Raw genomic sequence first — 23484 nt, 5'->3', positions numbered from 1 at the left:
AGCAACACATCTTGGTTTCAAATGATTTGTGAACAGTAAAACTAAATCGTTCTGTGTAAACAAAATTGGGCCTGACCCCAAAACCTGGGTTTCTTTTATTTGTTTGTTTGCCACCAAGCCCCCTCTCCACCTTTGGTTTCTGCAGCCTTCTGGTGCTACCAGAATCATTCCAAGTGGAAGTAAGGGTTTTGAAAGGGGATTGCAAAAGGAAATACGAGTTAATATGAGTTAAGTCTGAACCACACACTCCTTTCTATAGGAGTACCCTACATCATGACCTGATGGTAACTGGATAAACAAGAAGAAATTTACAGGCTTTTTCTGTCACCAACTCTCACCCTAACTTTGGTTTTAAGATTAAATAGGTGCCTTCTAAATTTTGTTTCCCCAACTGATGAAAGATATTACAGATTTCATTTTCAAGAAGTGCCTTCTGAACACCACTGCATTATAAGATGTCTTAAGACTGGGAGCTGAGATTGGCCAGTGACCTCTGAAAGAAGCAACTTGTAGACCCTGCAACAAAAACACTGTAGATCCTTTCAAATTCACATGATTGCAAGGTAGTAATTTTTTCTCCAGAATCTATGATAAACAAACTCAGCTTCTTCATGGAAAATTGCACACCCCCTTTAAAAATACTGTGACTCATGAGAAGATAGTATCAAACCAGCAATTTATTGTGTAGTAAACACCCACATCCTGAACTCTCTCTGATCTCTGCTACATCAGCTCAGCACTAATTAACACAGTGTAGGAATCCATGGCTACATGGGAGAGAAGCAGCAGGCAGGATAGCATACAGAAACACAAGCAACTGAATATGTTTCAGAGCCATTGCATTTTTTGGGAGGATACCCTGGACTCCAGGCCCCAGGGCAGGGACAGGTCATCCTTTACTTAGTCCTCCTCTTCCCAAAATAATGCTTGTAAGCAGCAGCATAGCCATGGCGATAAGCGTACAGTTCACAAGGGTAGTAGTCCTCGCAGATCTCCCTCTGACGTTCATGGGGTGCCTTAGTACGCTCTCTGATCCTGTAAAAGTAGAAGAGATGAGGGGTAAGTGCTGTCATCTTAAATGTCTGCCTACAGCCCTTTCCTGTCCCACAGCTTCCCCCTACCAGGATTAAGGGCCTGTCACCAGAGTCCGTTATCCAGCTACAAAGATCTTGGCACACCGGGTTCTGTGTTTACTACACCCAGCTGGTGATGTGACTACAGCAGGAATGTTTTGCCTCCTCAGGTAACCTTTTATTTCAGGGCTAAGTAAGGTGGTAGAGAGAGGGGAATGGCTCCTGTCCCAGCCTGAGGAAGGGTCCTCCCTTTGCAGCCTACCTCAGTCTACTCCCTTCAGCTCTTCCCCAGAACCACACATGGAACAAAGATCTAAAACACCCTGCAAAGGGGTCACCTGGTACTGAGGAGGTTTGCTTAGATGCCTCGCTAAGAGATGACTTCTGTGCTTCAGTCCTTATTTTCACAAGCCTTGCATGACGCATGAAATTGCCTATATCCATATTTTACAGAGGAGGCAAGGAGGCCCTCGGATGGCCCTGTGATTTAGAAAAGGTCATGCAAGTTCTGCTTGAGATCTGAGGACTAGAACAAGATCTCAAACTGAGCTTTCTTTCCTATCATCCCACACTCATTCCCTCTCCTTCTGTTGGTGTTTCCTTTAAAAGAATCAATCAGTCTTCCTAGAACATGACATGCCCCCAAATCAAAGGAGATGCTCTCTGTTATCTGAATTCTTGCTTCTCCCAGGATTGAGGACTTCAAGGATTCCTCACATTGAGAGAGGGACTGAGGCTTCTCAGGAGTCACCATGGCTGCCACCTTTGGTACCAGCCTGTGCTTGGCAAGGAGGAACCTCTCCCCACTCCCATTCTTAGTACATAACATACCTCTCCTGAGTGATGGCTCCTAGTCTCGTGTCAGCTTGTATGAAGTCATTGGCCCTTCGCCTATTGATGAAGGGATCTGAGAAGGCAAGGAGTTATTCAGGATAGGGAGACACTTTTTCAATGCCAGGTTGCAAGAAAAGCTAGCTTTCACCTTTATAACAGCCTCCTTGTCCGCCCTCCTATGCACAGTGAAACCCAGGACCTTTTAAATTCCCTCCTGTTACCCCTGCTGGCTCATGCACAGGCTCTCCCCGTGGTTGGTGCAGCCTGTATGGAAGTGCACATCCTGCTCTTGCTCTGCTGTTACTCAGGTCACTAAGGGGAATGCTACTGTGATTTTGCTGCCACAGCTCTTCTGAGTAAGCTGCACAGACTGTGGGAAGTCTGAACACACTCAGAATTAACAAGAATAGTGAAATTACAGGTAAAAACAGGAAGGGCCTGAGTAAGTCTCTCTGCCTCCAAGGTTAGGCAGTCACTGAGCAGTCTGTGTTGTAGTTTTGGATTGAGGTACCAGAAGGTCCCTTCTGACCTTTTTGAGAAACATGACAGTCCCGTTGCAGAGTTCAGAATCTGTGGATATCTTTGATATTGGCTCCCACATGTGCCTTTGTGCTTCTAAATATCTGCTTTGTGAAGCCCTTCTTCTAGATGTCCAGATTTCTTTTTAGTTTCAGTTCATCTGTTCTCTAACCTCTCCAGGATATTACTTGTTGCAGAGTGAGACTCCACCCTTTCATGCTTTTCCTGTGACACTCTCTTCCAGCAGAAGGATCCCCTTACCCATGCATCCCACCTGCTTCCAAGGTGCTTAGGGTAAGGCTCTCCTTGGTTTTGGGAGAGAACAAATTTTGTAACTGGCTCTTTCCGTGCCCATCCCAGAGGTTTTTGAGCCATGTCCTTTTCTAGTGTCAGTTAACCTGGTTTTGGCACACGCAACAGAGACCTAAGCTCTTTTTGCCAATTTTGTTTTCCAATTCACATTATATTCTGTGCAAAATGGTGGTATCACCTTGTGCCGATAGGTGAAGTCTTTTTGTAACTTTGTCCCTTTTTATCCTGAAACTCCATCACCCAGTAAATTCAGTTTCCTAGGGCTGAGTGGTTCTACCTGTTTAATCCCTACAGTAAAGTACAAGGAAATGATCTTGGACACATCTGTAGCACACCTCAAACCCAAGAAAACAGTAAAGCAGTCTCTTACAATAATGCTCATGGGACTCCATACTCTCATGGGACTCTGGGGAAAGAAAGAGTAAAACATGTGGTAAGACACTGTATTGATAGGATTTGATCTTTCACACTCTTGCAGATCAATAGAACACACACACAAATCAGAGAAGCCAGGTTTTAAGGCACTGTTTAAAAGGAAGAGAAAGGGATCAGAGGTGTGACCTAGAATTTATTTGAGTTTAGTGCGTTCAAGAGTTTAATATGGAGCCACGTGGTGTTTTAGTCAGGACTTCCAGACTTGTGCTTGGTCATCCAGTCTGATCCTTAAGAATGGTTCCTCACCTTCTGTTCCTGACATTACAGTGGGTATGACACATGTTTACCTTCAAAGCTTACATGTGTTCTTAGGGAATGGATTAGCACAGTGCAATGCACTCGACTCTTGGATGAAGCAGCGTATTAATTCCACCAGTACAGAACTGTGTGCCTCACAGGAAAACGGGGGTAACGTTACAAAAGGAAAAAGGGAAATCTTCCTATTAACAAGGAATAACTAAGAATAAATACTCTTATTGTAGTCCAGACAACAAAAGGACAGAAAGAGGAGCAGACTGTGAGGTGAGCTGGAACAGGGAGGAAGGTGCTGAAGCATCCTGGACCACAAATCCCAGTGACTGGAGTTGACAGCTCTGGATCAAGAATAGGAGGATCTGACACAAGGGTAGGAAAGCAGGCAAGAGATTAAGTTAAGAGAAAAGAAGACACAAATTTACATAACAAACATCTGAACAGACCCAAAAATGTCTGCAGGTTTGCAGTTATCATTTTACCTGGTAATAAAGGTTACCTACCATAGCAAGTGGCAGCCATCACCAGGACAGCCAGAAACGTAAGGATGATGAGAGTGCGCATTGTGCCAGTGCAGGGAGGAATCTCTCACTCTCTTTCTCGCTGTGTTTTGCTTTCTTCCCACTGAGGGCAGCTGGAGATCCTGGGCTGACTGCAAAATTAGCAGTGGAATGTTTATTAAGAAAACATAGCTAGGAGGAGGCCTACGAAAGAGCCTGAGCAAGACGACGGCTAGCTGGTACACTCTCTATGGAGCCATTACAAAACATCCTCTATTAGCAGATTGAATCAAGTTTTGGGAAGGAGGGGGTATGCCCCTTCCTCTCCCAGTTCAGGGCTGGGGTCATAATCCAGAGACAAACATGTCACAAACACTCCACACTCATGAAAGCTGGCCTGCTTTTGGAATTTCAGGGAAGGAATTTAAGGGACTGCCAGGGGTCCAAAGGCAGAGGTGTGTGTTGATCCCAAATGTAAATGTTTGCCTTTCTAATTTTTCCTCTGGTCTGCCCTCACCATATTCTGTCTGGATACAACCAGCCCAAACTGTTTTGTCAGCTTTGCCTATGGAGAAATGGAGACTGAGGCTTCCAACACTCCTGCCTCCCTCAGTCCCCCTCTCTCCTGTGGCTCATGCTGTGATGCCAGCCCACCAGTCATCAGAGGAGGAATACAATCCCAGTGTGCCCCTTCCTTTCTCCTACTGGCTCCAGGAGTAACAAGCAGCAACCTAAATAAATCCCTTCTTCCAGAGGGATCATCATTTTTGCTTTAAGATGACACCCATATCTCTCTCTCGGAAGGCTCTCACTGCGTTACTGACCCTACACTCCATTTCCAGCCCAAGGAAGGACATCTTGGTGGAGGCAGAGGTAACAATATCTCTCAGGGCTGATGTCTGTCTGGTCTAGCACTAGCAGTCCTTGCCCCGCCAGGCACCAACGTCAGATGTCAACGCAAAGATTTTCAACTGGGACAAACCTCCAAGGCCAGCAGTCTCTGGGAGCATTACGTTGCCTTTTAGCACCTAAAAGAGTTTGTCTGGCACCAATATCAAGGACAGCAGAGATGGACAAAATATTGGGTGTTCCACTCTCCAGCTCTGTGGAAAAGTAGGAGTGAAGGAAGAAAGAAAGAATCACAGAGATGGCCATCCCTGCTGGGTGAAAAGCAAAGAGAAGTAGTTTGCTAGAGGAAAGGTAGGGAGGGAAAGTGGGTACCCAGTGCCTGCCAGCCCTCCCATAATGGCAGTGGTAGGGCTGGAACCCTGCACACTGCCTGGGGATGGGCCTAGGGCACAGGAACCATTCTCAAGTGCAGTCCAAGCTGTGATGACCACCTGTTTTGTCCACCTATACATGCAGGCATCAGGATCTCTCACTGTCAGGGTACAGAGTGAATGCACTCTGGGTGCAGGCCATTCTCCCCAAACCACTGTGTGTTGTCACTGCTGTTACATTTAGAGCCAATCTGTGAAACCACACTGCAGGTAACACAGCCAAGAACTACAGGGTCAGCTAGCCAGAGCCTAACCCTTCACCAGTGAGGAGTGACACTTCAGTGGAAGAAGATTACTCTTTTAATCTTACTAAATTAAGATTTACAACTTAGCCTTACAATGCCAAACTCACGGCCCTTCCTGAAGCCTCTGGTTTCTGGGAGAGAAACTGAGAAGGGTCTTCAACTTCAGATCAAAGAGATAGAATTGCTTTTCTTCCCCGTTATCCCATCCCATGTGGAGAGCAACTCAGTTCTGTGCCATCAACGCTTAGCCTGAAATGAGGAGGAAAACTAGGGAAAAAACCATAAGTCTGCTATAGACAAAAAGTCAGAAGGGAACTGAGACATTTATGCTACCCTTCCATGCCCTACCACTCCAGCCTTTTTAAGGAAAATCTCTGCCCTGTGATTGTTTTCATTCCTTAGATCTCATTGTTTTGGACTTAGCGTTGAATGTGGATTTTATAGGTTTCCCAAATATCTTATAAAGGAGTTCCTAAGAAAAGGAGATTTGAGGGAGAGACTGGAGAGGGACCCCAGTGGGAAAACAGTGGGGCACAGAGAGGGAGATGCTGGGAGTACTTTGGAATGAAGGTGAGGCTGCACAGTGGGAAACTCCAACATGCTTTCCAGCCAAACCCTCTTTATTTATCTTTACTCAAGGCAGAGCTCTCTGCTCCCTAGAAGACTCTGTTCACATTTCAGAGGATGCTGATCCCAGAATGCCTCGAGCATACCCTGCCATCAACCACAGGAGAGAGCCACAAACACCACTTTAACCCAAATGTTTCATTTTTCACCACAGAGCCAATACATTTTTCAAGGGTGAACATGCCAGCTACACAGCCCTATACCAACAGATCTCCTTCGGGGAATGCTTTCTCTTGCAAAAGTACATCTCCTTTATACTCCCCTTGCACTCCATACTTCCCCAGCACACATCTCCCCTCCCCAGCAACAGTGGACTGCCCCAGAGGTAACATACCATGCAGCACAGTGAGCCCAATCCCTCTGCTTTCTAGAAGCATCCACCGGTCAGAAATACAGAAGGGAGCTAAGACGAATCACCTGCGCATGCCAGGGAGATCTCCACAGTCCCGCAAATAAAGAGGGGATCAAAAAACCAGCCCTGATCTGTCTACTGCTGGAGTAGAGACTCACAACATTATACACATGCCTTAGCAACCACTTCTAACATTTTGCAGCTGTGAAGCACCAGGAAGGCAATAATAACAAGCAGCTGTCCAGTAAAAGCAAGGCAGTCCCTGCATACTCACTAAGGTGTTGCTTCTCTGCCAGCCTGCAGCTGTTGTCTGACAGTGCAGCTCTTCTGGTGTCCTGAACCCTGGACTGAAGACAAGGGACCTTTTATTTATTAGCATTGATCAGTGACTCCTCCCCTCTCCCACTCTTGATCCACCCCCAAGGGTACCACCTTCTCCATCAGAAATACCTTCTGCTCACAGCCAGGAAACCAACAACCTCAAAGAACTGAGCCAAGAGGGGAGACAGCCAGAGCAGACACCAGGGGCTAGTGGGGGTGCAGCCACATCCAGGTTGCCTTTCTGTGCCTAGGAGCAGTGAGTGGACAGAGATCTGAGAACAAGCTCCAGTCTCCCTCTTTGCTGCGAGGCCGTCCCTCTTCCCCCTCCTCATCCCCTGCTGTGCTCTAACTCAAGCCATGCTCTAAACAGGTCACCTGTTCTTCCACAGAGAACAGGAAGCCAGAAGCCTTCTCCCATCTCTTCATGCTGCTTTCTGTCTGATCTGTCTGATCCCCTCTCTTACCGGCAGGCTAAAGTCAGACTGAAAACTCATATAACAAAGGTGTCTGTTTTTGGAGGCGGCTCTGAAACCCCCAAAAGTGACAAAATACTATGAGTTGGCCTACACAAACTTAACCCCTGAGATACACCCTCTCAGTTCACACAAGGCCCATAACAGTGCTGGACAAACCTGGACATGTACTTGTTGGAAAGGGCTACTGGGCTTCTGGTCCTGTCTGTGCCGCCTAGAACATAGTGCATGTAGAGCACACAGGCACCACACTGGGACGCTGAACCTGTGCAAGTAGCAACCTGCAGCAGTGCTCCCTCCCTCACCAGAAATCCATGCCTGGTACCTGCTCAGCAAAGGCGCTGGCAGGTCCAGTCCCTAAGTAAGGGTAGTCACAGACTGAGGGACTGAGCTCAGCAGAGGTGCGGTCATAGAATCACAGTACGGTTTGGGTTGGAAGGGACTTTAGACATCATCTAGTTCCAACTCCCCTGCCATGGGCAGGGACACCTTCCACTAGCCCAGGTTGTTCAAAGCCCCATCCAGACAGCACCTGCTCTTTGGGTATTTACAGCTTCTCTGGGCAACATCTTTCAGCATCTCTCCACCCTCACAGTAAAGAATTCCTTTGTAATATCTAATGGAGGGGATGACCAGCTGCAGAATTAGTGCTTTGAAAGAAAACCCATCATATTATTCATTAATTAAACAGCTGGTGAGTGTGGCTTGTCTGGTCCAGAAAAAAATCAAGTGTGGCCTGATGTGCAGTCTCAGTTGCAAAATGAAAATAATAGCATATGCGTGGAATTAAAGAACCTCCAAATGTTTGGACAGAGAACGGTGACAGGCTCCTGTACAAGGGTTGTATCTTTAGCTCCTACCATACTCTGTGAGTTTTGGGAAAGTTCAGACTTATCTGTGGTAAAAAGTAACCATATTACTCGTGTCCTTGTACAGGCAGCAGTTGGTCCTTAGAGCCTGAGAACATCAACCTTGAACTGTTTTCAAGGTACAGGGCACTTAGTCATGAACCACTTCTGAAAAGCAGAGCAAACAGGAGGACAATTCTTGCCCTCATCTACCACCCTGCAGGGTCATCTGAATATTCGGCCCTGACATGTTGCACCCTGAAAGAGATCAGGACTCGGAAGATCTGGTCACCCTCATCTACTTAGGTAGTAGCAAACCTTTGACTCTGGTGCCATCTGACAAACTCTTATTTAAGTTGGAGAAAATGGGCATTAAATCCAAAACTTTGAGATGGTAAGGAACCAGACAAATGGGGTGGAAGCTTAAGCAGTGAAAAAGAGAAATGCTGAGAAATTACTAATTTGATTTCACTTGGGACTAGTTTTACTGAATCCCTCTGTATGGCTCAAGTCACCTTTGTTCATGAAAGAATAATTCCAGTGGGAAGTGCTATAGATGAGGACTAACAAGACAAGGTGATTTGCGCTCACACCCAAAATGACAAACCATAGCCTGTGGGAAGCACCGAGCCTCTCCACCCCTGCATTGTCCACAAGGCTTTTCCAGCAGGACAGCGAACTAGCAATTATGTTCTCTTTCCAGTACACCTCCATGGACTGTTTCACAGTCCACAGCTCTCATGACTAGGATAAATTTCATTTCCAGCCTCTGTGTCTTTAGGGCCATGATCCATATCTATGTGTTCCTCACCTAGTGCCCAGCTCATGCTAGGAAGGCTTCAGTAGAGTTGCTGAGCACTACAGTAAGGGAAAAAACCCTATCAGCTCTGCAACAGAGCAGGGTTTCCAAACCTAGGTTGCCTGGAGTATCAATTAACTGGACTCACCAGTCTGGACAGCCCTTTTCAAGCTTGCTCCTGTGTTTCAGGATGGAAGTTAGTCAGCAACCACATGGTCTATGGCTTAGGAAGAGATTTCTCAACATGACAAACAAGTGCTTTTTAGAACAACTAGTTCTACAGCACATGAGAAAACAAGATTTTATTTTTACTTTTTCATTTAGTCCTAAGTAATACCTTGGAACTGATCCAAGAGGCAAGTATAATTGAGCCATTAAGTAAGAGTGTTCAAGTATCCACAATCTAATTAAAGTCAACAACCTCATGGAATAAATCGTGCTGAAGACTAGCATACTGACACTAAGCTTTAGAAAGAGAGATGTTTTTTAAACACAGAAGCTAGTCAAAAGACTATAAAATAAAAATAAACAGAACACATTTCAGACATTTAAAGAACTTGATATACATATCTGAACGTGTGTTAGTTCTGGCAGCAAACTTACTCAGCTACCCGAAATTAACCCTAAAACTAGTTCAAATGCTAGTTCAACCTGGGAAGGACATATTTCAAAAACAGACTTAAAAATTTCCAAAGGTTAAAAGAAAGGGGAAGCACATAAACAGGAGAAATCTAGTTTCACAGCAATCGAACATTATTTGCAAAATAACTGAAATAATTAGTTTCCATTTCCATGGTGGGATGGGGAGAAGAGACTAATTTCATAACAGGTAAGTGCTGGGGATGGGGAAAAAAGTTAATTTCTATAAAAAGTAAATGGTGGGGGTTTTCCTCAAAAATATTTAAACACATATATTTGAAATCTTTCTTGACCTTTCCCCTGAGAAAAGTTTTGCCTCCAGCATTACAACTTTTTGCAAAAATAAAAGTTTCCAATGTGAAAATACGTATTGGTTCTAACAAAGTGAATCCATGTGTAGTCTTAGGAGTGCTGTAAAAACCACCATCTAAGCCTACAGATAGTGTCAGTCTCCTGTGGTTGGGGAAGGTTCCCATACCAGCTCACAGCTATTTTCTTTCCTGCTTCCTCCAATATTTTGGGCTAGGGTGCACTTTAGAAGCTCCCCTTTCCATCTTATGTAATGACTTCCAGTGATTTTCTCCTGCTCATGGATGTGGAGTACACCTGCAGCCTGAAGGGTGCCACTCGGGGCTCTGGGACAACTGGTCACTCAGGATCCCCGTGTCAAGGAGCAGAACTTAAAATAAATACCATAAATAGGCCCAGATCCTTCCTCCCTGAAGAAAGGCTGAGGGTGAGAGGACAATTCTTCTTCCACCTGCACTGGCCTACAGATTTTGGTCCTGTCTCCACATATAGTTATGATCATAAAAAGAAATTTACAGTTGGCGAGCTGTCAGGTTTGGCTGGTTGGTTGGTTGGTAAACTGGGGACTTTTTTGGCCACTGTATTATGTTGGTGGTGGCAAATGTTTCATCTACTGAAATTCAGAGGTTAGTATTCAGACACAACCTCACAGCCATGGTCTGTGCAGTTGTGATCCTCAAAGTTACTCCTTGTAATCTATCAGACTTCAAAACGAAGCCCAATATTGCAGAAAAGTCACAGTCTGGGTATGAATGCAGGAGTATTTGGAGTCAGCAGTACAGTCTAATGGAAGCTCATTGCTCTCCATTTCAGCTTGCTGCAAAAGAGTGACCCTGGCTGAAGCCTTCAACTCCGATACTCAGCACCCTCCATGGGATGTCAGAGTTACTTTAAAGACTGACTATCTCTGTTTGGCCAGGACTTACCAGAACAGCTGTGTTTGGCTGAAACAATGAAAAAGGATTACTGGTAATAGGAAGTTCATGAGCACAGAAGACTAAAATTTCATAGAAGCCAGACCAAGGTTATTCAGTTCACTGAATAAAGTAACCAAAACATTCAGGACTAAGAGCTAACTCTGCTGCTTCCTCTGGCTTCACCCACACCCACCCACACATATTCACATACACTGATCAGCATATTTCTCTTTCGGTCTGGCAAGGAAGGAAGACACAGGATAATGTTAATATTATTTGGATGTTGAAAACATTGGTAGAGGCTCTTGTGTAGAGCTTAAATAAGCCATCTAAGTAACTAGAATTGCTTATATTTCAGGTACCCCATGAAAAACCTAGCAAGCAAAAAGTTCAAACTTTGTCTATATAAACAGAGCATGCTTCTGGGTTGTACACTTATGGGAAAGGGGAGCAGAAATCTTTCTTCCTTTTCCACCCTCATTTCCCTTGCTTCGCCACATGAACACAAAAATGTCCTGACCTGACTCATTCTTTGGGATCAGATGAGATTTACCCGCCTTATTTCCTGTACAGACATGCAGAGAGATAAGAAAGCAGCTGAGGTTTCACTCTTCTTATCCATCTGGTAAATAAAAAAAAAAAACAATGCCTCTTTTTTTCCAACACAAACTTTGATAGCATCTAAGATCCCAAATCTGCCTGCCCTTGTGAAGCCAAGATTGGACTAAAACATTTGTGTTCCGTCTGTCTTGAATGCAGGATGCCACTGAAATATTTACAAGCATCCCTCTAGTATTATATATGTTTCTTTCTTCTATCTCGAGTTCAGTATCTAAAGGACCATAAATTTTGTCTCTAGTAAGTAAATAACTTTTTCTGTGACACATCAAGCCCCTGGTCTTGGCCTCTGTTGTCAATATCTGATAGAGTACAAAGGAATGCTAGGGGTTGGGGGGAAATGCACAACGCCCAGCTAATTGTGAAATGCTGTTTGTGGCAAGAAGAAAGACATTCTTATTTCTTGAAGCATTAAATCTGACCACTCTTATCCTCCCATGCAGAACTACAAATTATATTAACATTACTAACATAACAATGTAGTCAAACCATTCAACTTGATAACCTTCCTTAGCAATGAATTTCACACACTAATTATATGTTCTTTGGATATGTACTTATTGTTTATTTGTATTAAACTTGACAACTGATTATTCTTATCTAGAAATTTTGTGTTCTCATTAAGCAGGAAACAATTTTAAAGGAGAAGGAAAGATAAAAGGAACTCAAGAAGCATTTGGACAATGCTTTCAGGCACATGGTGTGATTCCTCTGGTGTCCTGTGCAGGGCCAGGAGCTGGACTTGATGATCCTGATGAGTCCTTTCCAACTCAGTATATTCTATGATTCTATGATAAATCAGATCTTTTAGATTAGTTTTTCCTTCTTTCTAAAATGGCACTGGACTCCAGAAGTCACAACTTTGCCAGGGATCTTTGTCATTAGTGATCATAAACTCCTTTAAATTATAAAGGAAATGATAAAAAATTATAAATGGAGAACAAAGAAGAGTTCTGGATGTGGAAGCACTAGGAAGGAAGGCATAAGAAGGGATATAACAAAAGCACATATTGATGGCACCTGGATTAGCAGATCACTAAAATCCCAGTAGAGCTCTTTCCATTTTGTCTCATTGTTTTTTTAGCCAGGCAGTGGGAGGAAATGCAGGACAAATGTACAAGAAAAGAGTAAGACTCTAGTGCTGCCAGCATGAGGTGACGCTTTTGGATTCAACATTCTCCTTCACTTGCTTGGTCAAAGCTGTTTTGGGTCTGCTCTGCTGAAATTACCTTTTTTCTCTACATTCATGATAAAGGATTTCATGTTAAGACTCAATACAGGTGCCAAAAATCACATAAAAATACAGAATCCTAGAAGCTGTATAGAGCTTCTTCCATAGTAGAATCTGTTTTTAAAGATTCTTGCCAACAAAGACGCTTTTGTCCTTCCTGGGTTATAACTAATGCTTTCCTCACTCTGTTCCAGTAATAGGATCTGCTTACAATACTTCCTGGCACCAACCAGATTGTATTTTTGGGGATTTCTCTTCTCACTGTCTCCCACCTACATCCACGCCTGCACTGGAAAATGTTATTGTACATTTATCAGCAAAATACACTGCATGAGTCAGATGTTGGGTACACAATCCTGCTGGCTGGCTAAGCCTAAGATTAATGACAATGTTGTTTAATACCATACATTTTCATACAGCAGACAATGAATAAGAATCTCTGCTGTGCATCTATTATATACCAAACATCTGTACACATCTGTAGAACACGTCTTCCCCCATGTTAGTTGGCCAATCATCTATCTGCCACTTCAGCTCTTTGAGGTAGGCATCTTCTTTCTTGATGCTCATTTCACTAGTGAACTGGAGGAGAAACTAGTGAACCTGCTGGAGGACCCAGTAGATAAAATAGCAGTACTGCACAATAAATAAAACATATTCACTAGCTCCTAAAAAGACTCTTGTCAATTTTGAGACCTGAAATGAACAGCCAACTCCAGTAAGGACTCCAGTAAGGACAGTCATTTCTTTAGAGTCACTTGGTACCTCATTAGGAGTAAGGTCTTGTGTGTGCAAAGTGCTGTTCAAGTCCCTGAAGGGAGAGATGTGTGGTTACATACCTGTCCTCATCCCTCCATAGGAAAAGAAGCCTGTCTGGCAAGAACATCTTCCTCAGCCAAGGACCCTCTTATCATTGCCTGGCCTTCCCAAGCCTGGAGCTTGGTGCTGACAGATGATACACAGGTGTCCCAAGTTCACTCTGTTTTTCAGCCCCTGGAGCTCTTCTGTATTATCTGATCTCTCTGGGCTCCTCAGCCCAGAATAATGCTATCATTCTAATGATGATCTGTTGTTGACCCCATCCACTATTGCAGGCACTGGATTGCTAAACAGAAATCTGCTGTCATTATAACTTATCTGGGGAGATCTTGAGTTAGCAAGAACATAATAATTTATCTCAGTGGGTTTGCACGTCCATCGAAGGGCACCATAAGTAAAAGAGCAGAAGTGTTACAAGGAGCCTGTACTGCCACTAAAGAGAGATCTGCAAGGCTGGGGTGACAGCTGAGGGCTTGGCTTTAGCTCCTTCTCTCTTGCCTGACCAGGAGCACCCAAAATCTCAGATCAGGCTTCTGCCTCCTTTGTGCAACACACAGCACTGCAGCACAAAGCTGATCTGAAGCTGCTTCTGAGAAAAAGGTTCCTGCTGTCTTGCTGCTGAGGCTGTTTCCTGCCCATCCCTGTCTGCCTGGTGGCTGCTGTCCTTTATTCTTGCAGTCTGCTGAATTGTGTGAGTTCCCTGAAAAGTTGCTGGGCCCCAGGAAGGGTTTCTTCTGCACTTATCCTGCAGCTACTCTTTGGGTGACACAAAACCCCACTCCCCAAGCTGATGCCCAACAACTGCAGTGGAGAGAAGTGCCTAAGGAGATCAGGGAAAAGGGCACAGGGACTTTCTTGACAGCTACCACACTGGTACGACCTCTGTAAGCTAACTCATACATTTATGTCTGAACTGCACTTGATTTCAGCAGGCTTTGATTTTTGGAGGGAAATTAAGCTGCTGAATAGGAATAAAGTAACAAAATACACTTGCAGGCCTGAACAGGTAGCAGAAGACATAGATTTCAGTTAAGCTTTATCTAAATCCCCATATCAAGGTCTCCAAGGTATCAGAGGGAAAGGAACTGTATGCAGGACACTGAGGCCTGGAAGCAGCATCAGAACCAGCTAAGGCCAGCTGCATTCCCAGGGTGGAAGGAAGAAAAACAGCCCTAGAAGTACCTTGTGTTTACAGCAAATCCCAAAGTAGGTGAACGTCCAGTTCAGCAGCTCTGGGCAAGGCAAACATGCTAATTCCAGCCACAGAGACCAGCTCACCCACACCAGCCTCCAGAAAGATGTGACCATGACCTGCCTTCAGCTGTAGGATGTGATGGGGGCCTGCCGCCCCCGTCACACTGCCAGTCCCCCACACCCCCATCACCATACACTTGAGCACCCCAGCTTCTCCCAAAGTAACTGCATGCCTATATGTCTCCCTGAGAATACACTTCTTCTACCTGATCTGCCTTGCTGTCCATAAACTGAATCAAAAGTTAGAGGGACACCCAGAGCATACCTCTGGCCCTTTTCTGTGTAGAGTTGCTCATGTTCATGGTGAAGTCAAGCCTATGACTGGTGTTGGTTCCAGAACTGGCCTTCCAACACTGCAGAGAGTGCAGCATAACACAGCGAAAGCAGCCTCGGGCAGGAGAGAGGTCAGGCTTCTCACTCTATACCTACCTGCCCACCATGCTTCAGCATGAGTAACATGAGGGTTGAGTAACAGTAACAGTAGCTATAAAACAGTCCACAGCCAGCCTCAGCTCCCCCCATCCCACTCTACTTTCTCTCCTCTCCTCTCTATGCTTGCCCCACTTGGCCAGTGGGACACACTATGACACCAGCCCCATCCCTTTCTCCAGGCTGTCTGTGCCCTTCACCACAGATATGGCACTGCCACCTCCCAACTCCTCCAGACCCTGTTTGGCCCTGGGGAAGAGCCTGCAGGAGGGTGCCACGGCCAGGAAAGCTTCACAGAGAGGCGTCCCAGCTGCTGGGGAGAGGGGCAGGGGGAACATGCACAACAAAGCCCAAATGACAGAACAAAACAGTTACCAATAGCAGCTGCATAACCAGTGAAGAAGCAAACTGAGGTCTTGATTCCCTGGGTCCCATTTCAAGACCCTAGTGTCTCCATTTTCCATTCGGGAGCATTTTAGGACAGATAACCTTGCCTTTCCTCCCAACCCTCTCCTTCTTGCTCTTAGTGGGAGCTTTTGATGCTTTTGTCAGTGACCTGGGAATGGGTTCCCTGGGAATTGGCTAAGTGGGTGGTGGGGCTGGGAGGAAAAGCAGAGGGGGATGGTGCTTGTCCAGAAACAGACTCTCCTCCCACACATGTCACCCATCTGTGGCATGTCTGTCGGTCACAGAGAAATTCACAGGCAGATTTAATATATTAAATATAAATAAAGCAGCGCCAAGTCTTTGGCTGATCATTATGGCTAGAAATAGAAGCCAACTACTTCAGGGGCTTTGGCTTTGCATTCTTGATGGATTCCCAGCATAAGGACAGATGTTCAGATAAACCCATCCCAAATCAAAGTAAACAATCCTGCATGAATTTTCAAGAAGGGGGCACTGAAGTGATCTGGAGAACACCAGTGCCATTCAAGGCAACGAGTAAAGAGCAAGGAGTAGCTCCCAAGCAGCTCGTCCTGGGTGGGTTAAGGTCCCAGCAAGGATGTGAGGGCATGTTATGAGAAAGACTACAGTACCCCTAGCATAATAAAGCTGATGATGCAGGTTTGGGACTTTCCCCCTCTGCCCAAAACCTAGTCTAACAAAACCAGTAGCGCCATAATACCTTAGAGACCACTGCCCTGCTGTGGGTGTGTCTGATCATTTGAAAGTGGGGGCAGGACAAGCAGACACACAAAGCACCTCATTTCCATAGGAACAACCACAGAAATAATCCCACCCTATCTTGTAAAATGCTGGTAAAGCAGTTTCTCAAGTTTGAAATGTCCTGGATACAGTTATCTTTATTATTTAAAGAAGAAGGGTTTTATGGTCCTAGATCAAAAGGCCAGGCTTGCCAAGAAGGACTCCTCTGAAATACCAGTTTCAAGACTCAGAAGGTAAACAGGGCCCCTAGGGCAAGGCGGTTAATCCATTTGCTTGGGTTGCTGAAGTCTTGCTTCATCACCACTCTGATGGAGAGTGCCTGGTGGGTTCTCTGTATTCCCTTTGCATGGGATATTTGTTCCTTTTAAAAAGGAGTGCCTGGGGCAGGTGCAATGTGACAAGTACTTTACCCTGGGAGCAGCAGGGTTATGCTTGGGACAGAGCTGCCTCCAGAGCATGGGATGGGGAAAAAGAGAAATAAAATCATATCTAGGGTCAGAGAGCCCTGTCACTTGCACAGAGACAAGGAGTCAGCAGAGAAGAGGAGGGTGCACTTACAGCCAGCCCAACCCTGGAGACTGAGAGGGGACATGTGGAGTACCTTGTACCATTGAGAGTCTCCAAGCTATTGACCAGAAACCACGACAGAAAGAAAAGACCCTAGTTTGGGATACTGAGGACAAGCCTAATGGGATGATTCTTAGATCCCCTTATTCCTGCCTGCTCCTCTGCGGGAGTGGTGTTTCTTTCCAGAGTGCCTTGTGTCCCCGTGCGGTTGCCATGAGTTATCAGGTCACAGGAGAGACATCAAAGATGTGCTGTTTCCATGCTAGGGACCTGCCAGATGGAAGCAGTTGGAAGAGCCATTAACTGTGGCAGCATCCGGATTCCTGAAGGACAGAATGAGTCTGTGAGAAGAAGACTGACGAACATTTAAAGAGAGTTAATCATTTGATATAAGCATTAGTACTTCAGCTGTAGCATGAGAAATAGCCTTTCACTTTAACAGTACCTTCCTTTCTGCTACTGTCTTGCCAAGACTAAAATGTACCAAGCAAAGGCTCAACCACCTTTTTCTCTCATCTGCTATAGATGCTTCTTGATTATGCAAAGATATCTTCTTAATATCTTCATAATAAAATATTTTAAATAGAGTAATATTCAAATATTTGCCAATTATTTAAACTCATATTAAAACATTTACTATGCAAATCCGTCTTCCTAATATCTGCCTAACATAATATTTTCTTTATTGCTAGAATCTCAACAGAGGAGAAAACCCAAAAATGTTGCTATAAGATGGGGTCTGAAATCCAGAATGCCCAGAGATCCAAGAAGGCATTATAACTGCTTTGGGAAAGCCACATGGAAAGGAAGCCCATTCACCATCAGCCCCCAAAAGGATAAGCCAGTTTGTGCAGGAGGACAGGTCTCACCAGCAAGCTTCAGCTGTGCCAAATTGGAGCAATCAAACAGGCAGCCTTTGATACATGGTGAAAGACTGCCATTTCAACTTAAGAAAATAGCCACTGAGAGTCACAGGGAGATGGAGATGGTGAAGAGAAAGTGTGGCCATATGGCTAAAGTCCAGGAGATCTGAATGCAGGAGATCTGGGCTCTTTCTCCAGCTCTGCCCACAGGCTTCATCAACAGTCTGGGGTAAGTTACTGTCTGTCTCTTCTGTTTCTCAGCCAAAGAACAGAAAAATCTCACCAAGAAAAATAAAGTCTTGATTGCAATAGGAAGTCATGATACATCCAGGATCAACACCCACACTGAATTCCAAAATGCCAAAGAATATTTAGAGCACAATAGATTTATACTGAAAACATCACATCTGTATTTTAAAACACAATCTTTCAGGCATACAGCCCCATATTATTTAATGGATAAGAAAACAGACTTAACATTTTTTCTTAGGGTGATTAATTTATTCCTTCCAGTGATTAGCAGCAACAAAACAAAACCCAGGAAAACTAAGATCTTGTCCTGATAGCTGATTAGCAGACCCAAAGATCTGGCATTTGTCTGCAGCTGCCCACACAGATAAAGGAACCACCATTGGACTGCACCAATGCTATGTCTTCTGGTACCTATGGAAGTAATGATGGACTATCCCAGGCCTGTCTGAAAGGTACAGATAGCAATACTACCAATGCCTCAGTTATGAGATAAAAGGTATGAAAATGGCATGAAAAAGGCATAAAAGGCTGCTGATGCAGACATTATACAAAACACATGACATGGGTGGCATAGAGTCACACTAAGCCCATAACAGGGTAATAAAATGTGGGCTCTGGCCTAGGAAGAGCAGGAGGTGGAAGACATGAAGAATATATAATACTCATAATACAGGGATAGGGAGAAACCTGGAGTGCACACACAACCCATGTGTTTAGGCTGGGAAGTGGAAGGGTCTGGCTTTTCAACCTGTATGTGGACAGGATATGGGATTCTGCAGGGGCTGCTGTGATCCACGGAGGATTCAACAGCCTGAGCCCCGGGGAACATGTGGGGAGGAGGACACAGTGCTGTTTGCAGCTGTGATACAGCAGGCAACTCCACACAGTTGCCATATGTGGAGGCCTGGTGCAGGCAGAGATGCAGTTATCCACGTGCCTTTCCTCTAACCTGAAAAAATATGCTGCTTTACAGATCATGGAACTAACCTGCCGGCCTGGATTTAGGTATATTAGAAGAGAAGGGAGAAATTCAAATGGGGGAACAAGAACTCTCTTATTCAATGTGCATCTTGTGGTTTTGCAGATTTTTCCACTGAGAATGTTCCTCTGAAGTTTCCTTAGTGACTGAGCCAAAATGGGTCAAAGAGGTATTTGATTCAAAGCCCTAGGAAAAACACTTCTGTGTTCTCTTCTTCATCACTATCAGTTCTCTGTGGTACCAATCCAGCACCTTACCTCACTGACCCTTACCTGTTGCTGGCCACATCCCCCCTTGGGCAAGTCTTTTACTTCTCCCAGAACAGCCTCTGGCTCTTCGTTGCCCTCCTCTTTCACGGTCCTGCAAACCACTTCCCCAGCTGAATCCTTCAGACAATATTTCCTCCTCCTATGTCAACAGTCCCAATTTCTTTGCCAGCCCATGGGCTGCCATTAGTGGTACTGAGAGGAACCCATCCTGTGTGAAGGTGCAGCATGCCTAAGCCCTGTGATCTGTCCACCAGCAAGAGAGGATTTGTTTCTAATACTGCTACCCAGATTTACTGGTTCAGCTTCCTTCCAGACAAACTCCTCTGGGCTCAGCAATACCAGAGAGAAATGGAGCTCCTGGAACAGGTCCAGCAGAGGGCAACAAATATGATTAGGGGACTGGAGCATCTTTCTTATGAGGAAAGCCTGCGGGAGCTGGACCTATTCAGCCTTGAAAAGAGATGACTGAGAGGGAACCTCATCAGTGTCTGTAAGTATCTGAAGGGAGGGTGTCAAGAGAACGGGGCCAGGCTCTTCTCAGTGGTGCCAAGCAATAGGACAAGAGGCAACAGGCAGAAACTGGTGCACAGGAAGTTCCTTATACCTCAGTATAAGGAAAAACTTCTTCACTGTGCAGGTGGCCACACACTCAAATAGATTGCCCAGAGAGGTTGTGGAGTTTCCCTCATTAGATATTCAAGAACTGTCTGGATGCAATCCTGTGCCATATGCTCTAGGATGACCCTGCCTGAGCAGGGAGGTTGGACCAGATCCACTGTGGTCCCTTCCAACCTTACCAATTCTGTGATTCTGTAAACGGAGGTGTCAAACAGTCATGTTCTTCCTCCTTTTATTATAAGGACAACAGTTCCTACCATATCTTGCACTAAATCATCACTATCTCCTCCCACTCCTGGGAACTAAGGCCCAGCTCAGTGTTGGGAGTTATGTGGATGAGATGGGATCTGACTTAAGCACAATAAAGTTCATCCTGTGACAAGTATTTCAGTAAACAGAGGAGAGATTTTAAAATTTTTTATTCAAAATTGGCAGGGCCCTGATGCCTAGCAGAGTCCCTCGAAGAAAGGAAGAAGGTTTAGTCCTGCCTTGTGTTGGTGGTTGTTTTCTGTATGCATAAGGGAGGAGGGATGCATGCCCTGGGAGATGTCTCTTCATTTCATGCTGGCAGTCAGAGGCCTCTCAGCATCTCCCAGCTACTTTCAAGAGCAGAAGCAATGCTGACCAGACAGACTCATGTACAGAAACCAGTGCCCGTTTCTCTTCTTCACTGTAGGTGCAAAGGTTGTTCTCATCCTTCTCCTGTCAGACAGATTCCCTGCAGCTCAGCAGACACTCACAGCCAGATCCAGAACTCTGTGTGAAGTGGGACTGGAGCTGAGGGCAGACACGTTCATACTGAAAGTCTTGGTTCAACCTGCAGCAGATGGGGGCTAGTTCAGAGGTCTAAATCCCCTGCATTCAGCAATGTTCAGACTCTGGTTTGGGCCCACACTACACAAAAGAGAGAAAAATTCTATGCTGAAGCACAGGAGCAAGCAGAGATGGCAACAAACAGTTGATGCACCACATGTATCCTGTTAAAGTCCCTCTTCCCCAAGTAACCTTGCTCAAGCTGATGCTGAATATGATTTACATGAAGCTGGCAGTGTATGCATGCTGGAAAAGAGAGGAATAAAGCAACAGAGAGCTGAACTCTCTGTTGGACCCCGGGACAATTCCTGTGGATCTTGGGACAGAAGAGCAGCAATTCTCAGCACCAACTCATCTCTCAGGTCCCTTGCTGCCTGCTGACATACATGACCCAGCAGACTCCTGAGGGATGTGTATATCCAGAAGAGGTGCTGATGAAATCTGAATACTTCACAGGGAAACAGCCTGCCAATCAGTAGGAAATGCTGAGGAGAGGGCTGTAACATAAACATCTGCATCTCAAGGGCATTTGCAAGTGCCAAAGGGAAGTGCCCAAGAGAGCTGAATGGTGCCACTAGGACCTGGCAGCTGGTTTCTGTCTGGGGAGTGTAGGTGGGGAGCACCCTGGGACCCACCCCTCACCATCTAAGCAACATTTATCTTATTTTATGTCACACATAACAGTTCAGGGGAATAAAACACAAAAATGTTAGTCCTCTAGCTGAACCTCTTTGTAATATTCTGCTTCTGGAGGTGTTCAAATCCTTTCTTACTGAAGATGAATGTGAAGTTGCGTCATCCACAGTGCAACCCAATTCCCTGTTCCCTGGGGTGAAGACTCATACGCCTCTGCAGCCTCGCTTTGCTGTTAGGCAGACTCAGCTGTTTTCTTAGGTTTTTTGAATGTCCCTGGAATGCAGGTGCTGCTGCAGAGCAGAGGTTCTCACAACACAGTATCTCCACAATACTGAGGGGAAAGGGAACCTCCTCATCCTGCCCTCTGTCAGTTTGCATCTAGCAATTCCTCCCATTGAAAAGCAAACCAGCCTCCCTGGACAGCTCAAAACATCTGGGGCATGTACACCACAAATTCAGGTGAGAGATAGCACAACTGGACAAAAAAAAAAAAAAAAAAGAAACAACAAAGAAGAGATTGCCCCATCCACATCCACATCATTGTGCCTCTGTTTTCTCCCTCAAATGGCCAATTGCAGTGGTTAAGCCCATCAAAGTTGCATTGCAGAAGCCTTTGAGCACAGGGATTAAGGTGACTATACCACCACCACATCTGTGCCCAGTGCATCCTATGTGCAGTACTCTAGGGCTGTCCATGCTGTGCAAGTCTCCACAGAACAGCTGGAGGAGGAGGAGGCCTCTCCTGTGGTGTCTTTGTGGCTCCCAAGGTTGTCGGCTAGGTGCAGAGCTCTGCAGGTGCAGAGGGAATTAGACTCCCCAGTGTACATAATGAAGCTCCTGAAAAACTATCCCTATAATTAGCTGTGTACACAGCAAACACAGTCACTGGGGACACTGGTCTTACTTCCAGGCTTGTTTGCAGAACCAGATCTTCATTTATGTCCTGTTTTTTTTTCCCTCCAGCACTGAGGAAGAGTCACGTCGCTGTGCCCAATTCTTGCAGCTGTTGTGTTTACTCAGGGCCAAGACACGTACCTCAGACACCTGTGCAGCAGACCAGTCCCCCCACACTGTTTGGTCTGGACCACAGACCATGCATGACACTGGAAACATCTACAATGCCAGGACTCCTTGCAGATGTCTCTGCACAAGCTCTTCCCTCTTTACTATACTGCAGAGAAAGGAATATAACCCTTCCCAAGGAAGAACAAGCTATAGCCATAAAAAGCAGCATGTTTTCCAACTGAGGGAAAGCGAGCAGTATTCTTGGCAGGAGATATAGCCCTGCACGTTCTAGGACTGGTATAAAACCAGGAATTCAAAATCATCATACACCACTGACATGGGAATTCTGGAATGCAGGTGTGAGTTTGCTCGGTTGTTATATGAATACTACATCTGTGGGCCAAACTTTATGGCTTTCTGGCTCCAGCTGATGATGGTGACATCTCCATGTCTGGGACTACATGCTAGTGACAGAAGGTTGTGAAATGGCTGCTCAGAAGAGGGGACTACTAAGTAAAACAGTTTCATGGGCTGAAGGCATGTACTTCCACTTTTACCAGCCTAAAGAAAGAATCAGTATGTTCTAGCTAAATGAATCATCCAAGTGGAAGACACAAGAGCTAACACAGCACTTGCCTCCCTGCTGTGGCAGTCACAGTGTTGGGCAGTTACTTTGCATCCCTTCCAGCTCCTGACTTCTCCCTCTGCCTTGGGGACCTGTGTTTCCTTCATATGCAAGAACAACTTCTTTCTGTTCTCAGTTCTTCACATTGGCCTAATCTCTGAGAAAGGGCTGAGGTTTCTCAGGTCTACCCCTCTTAGAGCTCCCTGTCCCAGGCCTAGTCTCTCAAGCCTTGAGAGACATTGCAGTCACTATTTGACAGAAGCATCCATACTTCATGCCAAAGGATGCTGAGCCAAGTATGAGGCAAGCCTACTGCATGCATCTAGTACAGTAGAACAAGGATGGCTCATACACCTCACCTGCAAAGTCCCCATTCCCTATATACCAGTACTGTGACCTCTGAGGAATATTTGAGGTCAATACACAGACATTAGCCTTTCCCTCCAATGTAGTGTGGAATACCCCGTCTTGCAAGGAAACTTTCTACTGCCCTTCTGCAATATCTTAGACTTGTTCCTTTCTGCTGCACCATCTCAGAGCTGCTGTAACCAATGCTATTCTGATCCCAAACTTTCCTAGAAATCTCTCATCCTGGCAGAAATAT

At 45.3% G+C, this 23484-nt stretch overlaps 1 protein-coding gene across 2 annotated transcripts; it reads right to left on the bottom strand.

Moving 5' to 3' along the window:
* Positions 1–659: 659 nt before the first annotated feature.
* MGP (matrix Gla protein) lies at positions 660–6827 on the bottom strand. 2 transcript variants are annotated; one of them, XM_050324958.1, is made up of 5 exons: positions 6704–6827; positions 3929–4077; positions 3109–3144; positions 1905–1980; positions 660–1035 (listed from the first exon to the last, which is right to left on the bottom strand). In XM_050324958.1, the coding sequence occupies exons 2-5, from the start codon at positions 3987–3989 to the stop codon at positions 897–899; spliced, it is 312 nt and encodes a 103-aa protein (XP_050180915.1). In that variant the 5' UTR covers positions 3990–4077; positions 6704–6827; the 3' UTR covers positions 660–896. The 2 variants fall into 2 exon arrangements, with proteins under 2 accessions (XP_050180915.1, XP_050180914.1); XM_050324957.1 differs by lacking the exon at positions 6704–6827 and adding an exon at positions 6412–6430.
* Positions 6828–23484: the final 16657 nt, after the last annotated feature.

The sequence above is a fragment of the Myiozetetes cayanensis genome, unplaced genomic scaffold (genome assembly GCF_022539395.1).
Source record: "Myiozetetes cayanensis isolate MyiCay16 unplaced genomic scaffold, myiCay2020 scf3, whole genome shotgun sequence".
NCBI classification, from domain to species: domain Eukaryota; kingdom Metazoa; phylum Chordata; class Aves; order Passeriformes; family Tyrannidae; genus Myiozetetes; species Myiozetetes cayanensis.
Note: the sequence above shows the minus strand (reverse complement) of the source record. Positions and strands in the feature narration are given on the sequence as shown.